Here is a 12,159-nt window from a genome sequence, read left to right on the forward strand (position 1 = left end):
CTAATGATGATATTGATGTTATTCCTGAACAAGTTATGCAAGAAGCTTCGGATAAGCCACAATTGAGAAGGTCAACTAGACTTCGCCAACCTTCCACTAGATATTCTCCTCATGAGTATATGTTGGTCACTGATGGGGGAGAGCTAGAATACTTTAATGAAATTATGTCACATAAAAACAAAAGTAAGTGGTTGAAAGCAATGCAAGAAGAGATGAAATCCATGCATGAAAACCACACTTTTGAGTTAGTGAAGCTTCCTAAAGGTAAGAGAGCAGTCAATAACAAAAGGGTGTTTAGGTTGAAAATTGATGAACATTGCTCACAACTAAGGTACAATGCAAGACTGGTTGTGAAAGGTTTTGGTCAGAAGAAGGGTATTGATTTTGAAGAAATCTTTTCACTAGTGGTCAAGATGTCTTTAATGCGAGTTGTGCTTGGTTTAGCTGCTAGTTTGAATCTTGAAGTTGAACAACTTGATATGAAAACTGCCTTTCTCTATGATGATTTAGATGAGGTAATCTATATGGAGCAGCTTGAAGGGTTTAAAGTAAAAGGTAAAGAACAATTAGTTTGCAAGTTGAAAAATAACCTATATGGGTTAAAGCAAGCTCCAAGATAATGGTACAAGAAGTTTGATTGTTTCATGGTGGATCATGGTTATGATAGGACCACTTCTAATCATTGTGTATTTATAAAAAGGTTTTCAGATTGAAACTTTATTATTCTCTTATTGTATGTGGATGATATGTTGATTGTTGGCCATGATGCTAAGAAGATTCAGATGTTGAAGGAAGAGTTCAACAAGTCTTTTGCAATAAAAGACTTAGGACCGATAAAACAGATTTTTGGCATGAAGATCACACGTGACAGGAAAAAAGGGAAACTTTGGTTATCTCAAGAGAGATATATTCAAAAGATATTTCGGAGATTCAACATGAGCAACTTCAAACCTGTTTGTTCTCCACTTGCAAGACACTTTAAACTAAGTTATAAGCAGTATCCTTCAAGTGATGAAGAAAAAGATGAGATGAAAAAGGTTCTTTATGCATCCGCAGTTGGTAGCTTGATGTATGTCATGGTTTGCACAAGGTCGAATATAGCTTATGCAATTGGTGTGGTTAGTTGGTTCCTCTCCAATCCTAGTAAAGAATACTAGTTAGCAGTGAAATGGATACTTAGGTATCTCAAAGGTACTTCTAGTTTCAGCTTATATTTTAGTAATGATAAACCTGTGTTGGATGGATACACAGATACAGATATGGCTGGTGATGTTGATTCTAGAAAGTCTATATCAGGATACTTGATGAAGTTTGTAGGGGGAGCAGTCTCATGGTAATTAAGGTTGCAAAAATGTGTTATATTATCCACTATAGAGGCTGAATACATTGCTTTTAATGAAGGAGACAAATAGTTGTTATGGATGAAGAAGTTCTTGCATGAACTTGGCCTAGTTCAAGAGAACTTTGTGTTGCACTGTGATAGTCAAAGTACAATCCATCTCAATAAGCATCCTACTTTTCACTCTCGATCAAAGCATATTGAGGTTAGATATCAATAGATTTGGGATGCTATGGAAATGAAGTCATTCATTATTGAGAAGATCCATACTGATGACAACGTGTCAGACATAATGATCAAACTTTATCGAGAGAGAAGTTTGAGTTCTGCAAAAGGAAAGTAGGCTTGTCAGAGCCTTCTAAATTGAATTTTACATGTTGATTGCCAGTATGACAAATTTGTCACATGGTGCGTGAGGGGGAGATTTGTTATTTGTGCTCCCGCACCATGTGATGGTGGGACCACCATATTAATTTCTGTCTCTTAGTATTAAAATTAATGTGGCTCAGGTACTATAGCAGCAAAATTGAAAAACAGATGAAAGGAGAAGAAAACCGAGAGAGAGAAAGAAGAAGAGGCAACAAAGTAGCTTGTGTTCTTTCTTTGATTTCCAGCTCGTTCACTGTTGGATTGGGCTGAGATTTTGACAGCAACTTTTAGACACGTAACTCTTCATTTTGAACGGTCAGATCGAAGATTGGTGGTGTGGAAGCTAGCCATTTTGATAGAAAACGGGGCTATCAGTATTGTGAGTTTTTGTCAAATAATTCTCTTTTAATCTTATTGTAATCTGAGAATAAGTTGTCGCTTGCAACGTGTGGATTTTGGGTTTTCTGTCTTGGGGAAAATCATTAAGCTTGGTTTTGAACCCAGTGTTATTGTTTTTTCTACTTTAATTAACGGGCTTTGTATTAAGGGTAAAATTGCTCGTGCTGTGGAATTTTTTGATGAGATGGTGGAAAGAGGCTATCAACCTAATCTACATACTTATACCACGATTATAAAAGGTTTGTGTAAGATTGGTAAAACCCCTGTTGCTGTTGGATTGCTCAAGAAAATGGACAATGCAGGTTGCCAACCGAATGTTGTCACATACAGTACGCTTATTGATAGCCTTTGCAAGGATAGACTGATCCGGGTAAATTGATATCTGATTGTTCCTAGTTTTCCAACACTTACAATTCCTTGATGCATGGTCTATGCAATTCAGACCAGCTGGAAGAGGCGTCAGCATTGTTCAATGAAATGATGAGTTTCAACATCTTGCCAGATGTAGTTACCTTCAACATTTTGGTCGATACACTTTGTAAAAAGGGCAAGATTTCAGAGGCTCAACGAATATTCAAGACAATGATTGAGAAGGGTGTGGAGCCTAATACTGTGACTTATAGTTTGTTGATGAATGGATATCTTTTGCAAAACAGAGTTTTTGAAGCTAGAAAGGTATTCGATGCAATGATAACCAGGGGCTGTATAAACATTTTGGTCGATACACTTTGTAAAAAGGGCAAGATTTCAGAGGCTCAACGAATATTCAAGACAATGATTGAGAAGGGTGTGGAGCCTAATACTGTGACTTATAGTTTGTTGATGAATGGATATCTTTTGCAAAACAGAGTTTTAGAAGCTAGAAAGGCATTCGATGCGATGCTAACCAAGGGCTCAGGGCTGTATACCTGACGTTCTTAGTTACAACATCTTAATCAATGGATGCTGTAAGGGCTAGAGGATAGATGAGGGAAAATAATTTTTTGATGAAATGAGTTTTCGAGGCTTAATTCCAAACACTGCTACTCACAACATTCTTATAACGTGGTTTGTCTCAAGCAGGGAGAATTTTTGAAGCAAAAGAGCTTTTCAAGAATATGCATGGTCAGGGCTGCATGCCTAATGTTCTTAGTTACAACATCTTAATCAATGGATCTTGTAAGGCCCTGAGGATAGATGAGGCAAAACAGCTTTTTGATGAAATGAGTTTTCGAGGCTTAATTCCAAACACTGCCAGTTACAACACTCTTATTAGTGGCTTGTTTCAAGTTGGGAGGATTTTGGAAGCAAAAGAGCTTTTCAAGGATATGCATGCCCAGGGCTGCTCCCCAGATCTAGTAACTTACTCAATTTTGCTTGATGGCTTAAGCAAACAAGGTTACCTTGATCAGGCATTGGAACTATTTCGAGAAATGCAAAATAATTACTTGAACCCTGATTTGGTGATCTATAATATCTTAATTGATGCCATGTGCAAATCTGGGAAGCTTGAAGATGCAAGGGAGCTGTTTTTGAAACTCCATGTCAAAGGATTGCTGCCTGATGTTCGAAGTTGGACTTCAATTATCAGCGGACTTTGCAGAGAAGGATTGCTAGATGAAGCATACAAAGCTTTCAGAGAAATGGAAAGGGATGGCTGCCCACCATGCATATGGTTGTTCTTATAATGTTATTGTCCGAGGATTTCTCAAGAACAACCGTGCATGGGCAGAACAACTTTTTCAGGAAATGTTTGATAGAGGACTCTCTGCAGATGCCCTGACCAGAACCTTGGCAGCAGATCTTTTGTCTAAAGATGACAATCTTGGTTTGAAGAGGTTGCTCGGTGAATCTGAACGTAAATGGAAAGGGATGGCTGCCCACCAGATTGTTGCTCTTACAATGTTGTTGTCCGAGGATTTCTCCAGAACAACAGTGCATCAAGGGCTGAACAACTTTTTCAGGAAATGTTTGATAGAGGATTCTCTGCAGATGCCCTGACCAGAACCTTGGCAGCAGATCTTTTGTCTAAAGACGACAATCTTGGTTTGAAGAGGTTGCTCGGTGAATCTGAACGTTGTCAAGGTGAAAAGGTGATGTAAATTTTCCGTACCCAGCGCTGCTAGTTGTTGGTGCAAATATTACATGACTTCTCTTGGTTCAATCCTGTCACAGTTTTAACAATATTCACTTTCTTTTGTTTCATGTAGTTGTTAATCTTTAGGACTGGCATTCACCTATTCTAGGTTATATATTCATGCTAGTTCTTTTTATGTGTATCCATGTATTCATGCTAGTTCTTTTCAAAATATCATAGAACCCACTTTTACAAATAAAAACAAAAGAATATGGGTGTGATGTCATTGCGTTTTGTTTTGTTTATGCTTGTTTGTTTGATCTTTTGATCTGTTTATGGATTTGGGTGATATATTAATGGTATGTTACCCGGAAAAGAACTTTAGATCTTAGTGTTCAGTAAGTTTTATGATTAGCAACTAGGCAAGTGGGATATGAAAGAAGAGTTTTGATATAATTTTGATTTGCATAGGATGATTGAGATCATGTGTACAAAGGGATGCAGGCTGGCCATTTATGATTGTAAGAGATTAATTTATTTCTTATATATATTTAGTGATTACTATTAATATAATTTTTATTATAAATCTAATATAAAGATTTTATAAGTTAATAATATAAATCTTTAATTATAATTTTTAATTTGAATAAAATAAAATTATTATTCTATAATTAGATTATCAAAAAAATATAAAATATTAAGATAGTAATTATAAATTATGATTTTTATTTTTATTTTTTATAAAAACTACTTGTATTCTTGATTTATTTTTGGAAAAATACATTTTTGTTAACAAAAATGAGCATGTTTTTTTAAACTTTTCATTTTCCGAAGAAAACTAAAAAGAAGTTGTTTTCTATTTCTGACCACACCTTAATCCTTCCAGGCTGCTATTATAGCTGTTAAATCTAATTCAACAAAAAAATAATTGTGAATAATAATCATATAGAAGGGACTGCATTGTTTTATTAACAAATTAAACGATTAGGTTATTCATCCTAAAAACACGTGGTCGGCAGCCACGAGATTAACGGGCAAATGAATTCTAATAGGCCGGGCCTAGGCTTAACTGTTGATGGCCCATAAAACTCTCTGCTGACATAATTGCTCAAGATCCGGCCCATGGATAAAAGATTTGAGACAGGATGTAATTTAATTAGTTAGATTTTAGATTTATTTTTTAAACATTATTAATCTGAGTCCTATCAACTTCAGCTACGTGGCAGATTGTTACTGGATGATAGTTAGCTGCAGCCTCCTAGGTTGTTTCTAATGTAAAAAATATGTTATCGCGAAGTTGAGTGTTTTTAAGAATTAAAAAGAAATTGATACTCAAGTTATTTACTTCACAATCATGGGCATATAAAAGCAAGGAAACAAGAATACCATTTCAATCAATGGGTCCCTCCATCAGGATTCTATAAGATTTTTCCTTTTATTTCTAAGAACCAAACAAGCCATCTCAACACATGCCCTTCCAAGATTGCAACACATGTCCACTAAAAGCTACTTTAATTCAGACCTTTAAAGAAAATTGAACAGATCTGAATGGAATGGAGGGCCAATTGAATAACCTATCTTCAAATTGAACTGCAGGTTCCACGAAGGAACGTTTGCCGGAAGCAAACGGGGTTGACTATAAGAAACGAAGTGTGAAAGAGTCATTCGCTTCGATTCCCTTCATCAAATCTTGTCGCCTTCAATGGCCTCTCCCCTGTCTTGCATATTGATGGTGTGTGCTAGGGCGATTGAAGGTGGTCGCTTGGATTTTGCAGATTCACTTTTGGCAGAAATTCAATCTCTACCTTCTAAAGAAGAGAGCATATGGACGAGGAACGTTGTCAAATACTGTGCTGAGGCTCTTGTCCGGCGAGCCTATAGAATTCGTCCTCCTTGTACTTTACCCTCGCTACCTTTGCTATGCGAACCATTCGAATACATGTATGAACCTTTCTACGAGTTTGCTACAATCACCAGTAAACATGCCATTGCTGATGCCTTGAATTCGGGATATAAACGACTCCACATTATTGACTTCTCCATCATGTTCGATTTTTGGTGGTGGAATTCCTTAATTAAAGAGCTCAAAGAGCAGTGTGTTGGCCTTCAATCAGTCCTAATAACCACTATCACACCGAAATTGTCAAAACACTCTGACCGTCTCCGTAAAAACCAGGAAAGGGCTCGGCAGTTTGGGGGCACAAATTTGGAATTGAGGCAATTGTTATGCAATCGTCCGGATGATATTGTCAATTGTATTTCCAAGCTCAGAAGGAAAAGGAAGGATGAGATTGTGGTTGTGAATTGGAATTTTACACTCCACAAATTGCTTGCACAAGATGGGGCAATGGAGCAAGTTCTTTCAAAAGTGAAGGATTTGGAAGTGGACATCATGGTAATTGTCGAGCAAGACGCCAATCTCAACAGTCCTGATCTTTCGGAGCGGCTCGAACAATCATTCCAATACTACTCCACTATTTTTGAGTCACTGGAGAAAGCAGCTTTTACCAAATCGTTATGGGAGACGTATTTCAGGCGACAGATTGGGAATGTGGTGGCATGTGAGGGCGTTGACCGGGTCGAGCGGATTGAGTCATTTGCTCAATGGAAAAATCGCCTGTCTCAGGCTGGGTTTTGTCCAGTTCCCCAACTGGTATACAAGTTGAAGATAGATTTTGGATTAAATTTTGATGATCATCGAATCGAAGCGAAGGATGGGCATATCCTGCTACGTCGGATACTTGTTCCAGCAATCTTAAGTTATTTCTGAATGTGCTATTCAGTGATCAAGGGTCTGAAATTTTTAGTGCCTTCGTGAACAAATTAATAAAGAACGCCTTTGAAATAGTGAGTTATCATTCTATTTGATGCCATTTCTGTGGTATTGTGTAGATGGCAAGCTGTGCACCGCTTTTTTGTGAATTGCAATAATAGGAGGTCCAATCTCATTCTATTCCTCAATAATTATTTAAAATTCAAGCATGCATGGCAAGGAATATCGTTTTCTTTTCAGGGTGCTGACACTGAAAGGAACTTTTATATGAAGGTGGAATCCAGATGCAATTGTCTTCAACTCATCAAATCACTATGGAACACCGAGCTACTGGGTGCAAAAATTCTTCAGAGAGTCAAGTGGAGCAACTCTTCCTGACGCTAAGCTACAGACAAATTCCTCTACACTTTTTGCATCTGCAATTACTTGGCAAAATTCAAACTTACCTGAAAATAAAGGTATGCTAATACCAGCATAGCTTGCAGGGATCATGGCCTAAACACCAATTTTAAGTTTTTATCCTTTTTTTGGTCAATGCTGCAAGTTTGAATCCTTTTCCAAGTGTGAATTTTGGGAACAGCGAAGTGAATCTCAAAGTTTCCATTGATGGATACTCATGATTGTCTGGATCAACAAAAGGTGCGCTCACATCCTCTAACGTAATGGACGAGAATTCCTTCGTGGATCCAAAAAAGGTTTCTGACATCTTTGACATGACCTTCTGAATTTTCACTTTAATTTAGTATTCAAGACCCATATCTGAATTTTCAATGTCCTCAGAACCTTTCAATTCCAGTTTATGTTGCAAATCTGCTAACTGTCTTGGCTTCTTCACGTAATGCAGGTGGTGCCAGCACAAACTATGATCGAGAATGCTGACAAAGACATGGATGTTGTACTCTCTCCATATTCTTGAACTTCATTTGATTTGTTAACAGAATCACACAATATCAGGACGCCACAGAGTGATTCTTTCTCATGATCATCAAATTAGAAAAATAAATTAATGCATGATGTTTAAATGTACGAAACAATCAAAATAATGTTACTTGTGGCTGGTGTTTTTGCCTCCTATTTATGTTAATTTAATGTGCATACCATAAATATGCAAAGGACATCAGCAATCAGGGACCATCTTCTTCTGCCATGGCTGACGTGAGTCGTTGTACATCATCTCATATTAGTTTCAAAGAGTGGCGCAAGGGTAAGTATGAACGCAACATGGAGCACTCACAATGGAATGAGCTTGATCAGTATCTAGGAGATTGCAACAACTTCAAATTCCTTAGACATGAATTAGAAACTTACAATATAATTCTTGCTTTGATAAATGGCAAAAAAATCAATTTAAAAGAGTTTGATCCACAGGATTTGTGATATACTTTTTTTTTTTTTATCTTTATGCCATTATTGGTGTCGTTGATCTCACAGGGCTCTTCAATGAATCGAATAGCTGCTTCAGCTAAGTTATTTGACATATTGGAATATACATGTCATCTACATAAGTTACCACTGGCTGTGACATGGATTTCCTATGGCCAAGATGGTAATACAAATTCAAAGGGAAAACGTATTCTATGTATTGATGATAGCGCTCGCTATGTAAATGATTGGTCACTGGATGAATTTGTGGATGAATATGCACAACATCGTCTCGAGGAAGGACAAGGTATCGCCGGAAAAGCACTTCAATCTAATATTCATATCCAGCATGACATTTCCGTGCTTGATCCAGCTGAATTCCCTGATACAAGTGAGGGAATTAGCTGGCACATCAGAATCCAGTATGCTGCTTTTGCTATAAGGCTAACAAGTACCCACCCTTGCAAGGATGATTACGTGTTGGAATTTCTTCTCCCTAGATTCATGAAAGATACTTCAGCACGAGAACTTTTGATAAATAAGGTCTTGCGTACTTTGCAGAGGAAATGTTTAAAGTTGTGGAAAGTTTGGTTCAGAGAACTAAATGAGGGGAGTGGCTCTGAAGTTAGATTGGATGATGAAAGAATGGCAAACATCCCACGTGAAGCAGTTTCTAGGGTTTTTCAATTGCCATCATCCGATGATGTTTTACAAGGAAATGGATTCATGACAGTGAACCCAACCAGCAATCAAGCAGAAGAAACACGCGAGCCTCTTGAACAGGTGCTCTTCTATACTGAATTCATGTCTATATTGGAAGATTTCCTTCCGCAGATTGCGCGAGGGGTGGAATAATTATTGTTCAGTAGATAAATTACATTTGATAATCCGCATATAATAATATCCATTTTGCCTCCGTTTTGCTTGTATGTTCAACTGTTGAAGAAGACAATCTGCCAATATTATTGACTAGAATTGGCTTTCATGTTGCCAACATCCTACTTCCCTATCTCGTGACAGGACGTCCAAGAACAATCTGCTATACCTGCACCTGCTCTGAATGGCGAGAATGCATCGCTTAGTGGCCTCCAGAGTACTAATAAACGAAGAAAGATATCAGCTGTGTGGGATGGATTCGTTAAGCATAGGAAAGAAAATGGGGAAGTATGGGCCACATGTAAATACTGTAAGAAGATGTATAGAGCAGAAGCCACAAGAGGAACTTCAAATTTTCGTAAGCACTTAAAAAAATGTTTGCCAACCAGACAGGATGAAGCAGAGCAGCAAATCTTGGTTGAGACAGGTGACTTGAGTACTAGCGTCATCCAAAGGAATTTTGTCATAGATCAAGAAAGAAGTCGTGTAGACATTGCGACAATGATGATTAAGCATGGATATCCCCTGACTATGGTTCAACATGAGTTTTTTGTGAAGAATTTTCAGCAAGTGTTTAAACTTTATTCAAAAGACGTAGTTGAAGCTGATGTCCTTGCTATTTGCAGACAAGAGAAGGAGAAACTCATCAATTTTTTTGATAAGCTCTCTTCTCTCTTGAGTTTAACACTTGAATTGTGGTCATCTACTGACAAAATGATGACCTACTGCTGCTTCACCGTGCACTTCATTGATGATGGATGGCAGCTGAAGAAGAAGATTCTTGCTTTCAGGAACTTACGGTACAACTATGACATGGGGACTGTACATGAAGTCTTTAAAAGTGTGCTTACAGAGTGGAGCATCAACAAGAACATTCGCTTCATATTCCTGGATATAACTCCTCCAAAGGATCACATGATTGGAGAATTAAGAAGTAAGGTTTCTGATCAAGCCCCACATATCCATGGACATCTTTTCTGTGTTCCTAGTTATGCCCAAATTCTCAGTCTCCTTGCTCAAGATGGATTTTCTGAGATAAGGAGTGTGCTTTATAAGATAAGAGAATGTATAGAGTACGTCAACGGAAGCTCTCTTAGAAGGCAGAGGTTCCAGGAGGCAATTAATAATGGGAGTTTGCAGGACAGGGAAATGCCTCCTCTAGATGTTCCTGCGAGATGGGACACCACCTTTCTTATGCTGGAGAGTTCATTGGAATTTATAACAGCTTTTAATCACCTAGAGCAATTGGATGATGATTTCAAAGTGAATCCATCTGCGGGAGAATGGAACAAAGCAACAGCCGTATTTGAGTGCTTGAAAGAGTTGTACAAGTCAACATGCAATTTTCCGACAAGCAGAGATGGTTATTTCCTCAGTGTTCATGATGTTTATAAGAATTTGCAAGGCTGGAAACAGAGCGATTATGTATATGTTCGCGCTATGGCAAATAGAATGAAGGGAAAATTTGACGAGTATTGGGGAGAAGCTAGCTTGGCTTTGGGAATCTCAGCAGTTCTTGACCCAAGCTATAAATTGGACATTATTGAGTATGGCTACCGGCAGATATATGGCAGTGATGCTGACTTGCACTTATCCAGATTCCATTACGATCTTACATGTGCATACCATAAATATGCCAAGGACATCAGCAATCAGGGACCATCTTCTTCTGCCATGGCTGGCGTGAGTCGTTGTACATCATCTGATATTAGTTTCAAAGAGTGGCGCAAGGGTAAGAACGAACGCAACATGGTGCACTCACAATGGAATGAGCTTGATCAGTATCTACAGCTGCCGCCGGAGAACTTGGATAAGGATGGTAACGTATTAGCTTGGTGGCAAGACAATGCTCGAAATTTTCCAATACTGGGAAAAATGGCTCGTGATTTCTTAGCAATTCCAGTATCAACTGTCATTTCCAAGTCATCAGAGGTTATGAAGATGGCATCAGTCCATGACGGTGTTCGTCCTGAGATAGCTGAGGCTTTGATATGTGGAAAGGATTGGTTGGACAGCCCTAACTGGAAGTAAGTTTTCCTTTTCTTTTTGCTCGATTTAAGTGTGATGCTTTTATATCTCTGCTATCTGTTCATTTATCTCTTCTTCTTCTTCTTTTTTCTTCAGCAATTGATCCATGTTTGGATCCTCACTGGTAGTTGCCAGTACTGTGAAATAAGTTTTTCCCAGGTAAACACTGGCCTTCTGTTTTATTTCCAAGAACAAGATTTGTCTGCAGAGTGAATAATCTGCAGTCTGCATGAACATTAAAACTAGGCTGGAAAGTAATTCTCAAATGAAAACAAATAGCAAGTAACAAGTTACATTATTTTTCTATGCTGCAGGGTCAACCAGGCTGAGCATATCTGAATTGGATGCTGTAGAAGAATACTGGACATACGATCCTTAAGTGACGAAGACTTGTTATTTGCTTAATTTTATCATGGATTTGGGGGGGAAAAACTGTTGATGTAAAAAATGATCTGGAACAAAGTTTGAGTGTTTTTTGAAAGTGTTTAGTTTGAAAAAACATGAAATTAATGTTTGTTTTAGTATTATTTGATGGTTGTAATACTTTATATTAAAAATAGAAAAAATTTAAGAAAAATATTTTGATATATTTTTAAATAAAAATATTTTTTAAAAAATTATGTATAATCCTAAAAGTATTTTTAACATAGGCTGCACTATAATCTCAATAGTCGGATTTTATAACTATAACCTGTACAGTGGACTGAATGTTGTGGATGATAATTGAGGTCATTTGGGCCCATAAAAAAGCCCAGCTAAAAAAGACGAACTGCCACTAAAAATTGACTTTCATTAGCTAAAACAAGCTTTCAAATCCAAATAAAACTTTATGATAAACAATTTTGTATTTTAAGGTGTTTATTAAAATTTCTCATTCCTTGCAAATATTTATTTGCATTCACCAAAATAATTAATACGTGGAAACAAATTTAGGTAGCATTATACATCAATTCCCTT

The 12,159-nt window shown here is 37.4% G+C and overlaps 3 protein-coding genes and 1 long non-coding RNA gene across 5 annotated transcripts in view; 3 read left to right on the forward strand and 1 right to left on the reverse strand.

The window, feature by feature from the left end:
* The window catches only part of LOC105118173 (pentatricopeptide repeat-containing protein At1g63080, mitochondrial-like), a 4,224-nt gene extending 1,205 nt beyond the window's left edge, over window positions 1–3,019 (forward strand). The window contains exons 3-6 of the mRNA XM_011016064.1: window positions 332–515; window positions 777–1,118; window positions 2,256–2,477; window positions 2,555–3,019. Of these exons, the coding sequence (XP_011014366.1) occupies window positions 332–515; window positions 777–1,118; window positions 2,256–2,477; window positions 2,555–3,019 (1,213 nt within the window). The remainder of the gene's footprint in view (window positions 1–331; window positions 516–776; window positions 1,119–2,255; window positions 2,478–2,554) is intronic.
* LOC105118174 (pentatricopeptide repeat-containing protein At1g62930, chloroplastic-like) lies at window positions 2,518–3,774 on the forward strand. Its single transcript, XM_011016065.1, has 2 exons — window positions 2,518–2,806; window positions 3,006–3,774. The coding sequence occupies exon 2, from the start codon at window positions 3,205–3,207 to the stop codon at window positions 3,772–3,774; it is 570 nt and encodes a 189-aa protein (XP_011014367.1). The 5' UTR covers window positions 2,518–2,806; window positions 3,006–3,204.
* A 1,847-nt stretch (window positions 3,775–5,621) lies between these two features.
* LOC105118170 (zinc finger BED domain-containing protein RICESLEEPER 2-like) lies at window positions 5,622–11,729 on the forward strand. 2 transcript variants are annotated; one of them, XM_011016059.1, is made up of 5 exons: window positions 5,622–6,780; window positions 8,713–8,959; window positions 9,056–9,081; window positions 9,319–11,201; window positions 11,517–11,729. In XM_011016059.1, exons 1-5 carry the CDS (start codon window positions 5,866–5,868, stop codon window positions 11,539–11,541), a joined length of 3,096 nt encoding a protein of 1,031 aa, XP_011014361.1. In that variant the 5' UTR covers window positions 5,622–5,865; the 3' UTR covers window positions 11,542–11,729. The 2 variants fall into 2 exon arrangements, with proteins under 2 accessions (XP_011014361.1, XP_011014360.1); XM_011016058.1 differs by having other exon boundaries at window positions 8,713–9,081.
* Window positions 7,406–8,193, reverse strand: LOC105118169 (uncharacterized). The gene is made up of 2 exons (XR_840903.1): window positions 7,690–8,193; window positions 7,406–7,654 (listed from the first exon to the last, which is right to left on the reverse strand). It is a non-coding gene; the product is annotated as an uncharacterized LOC105118169 (long non-coding RNA).
* Window positions 11,730–12,159: the final 430 nt, after the last annotated feature.

Source organism: Populus euphratica, unplaced genomic scaffold, assembly GCF_000495115.2.
Source record: "Populus euphratica unplaced genomic scaffold, PopEup_1.0 scaffold1780.1, whole genome shotgun sequence".
NCBI lineage: Eukaryota > Viridiplantae > Streptophyta > Magnoliopsida > Malpighiales > Salicaceae > Populus > Populus euphratica.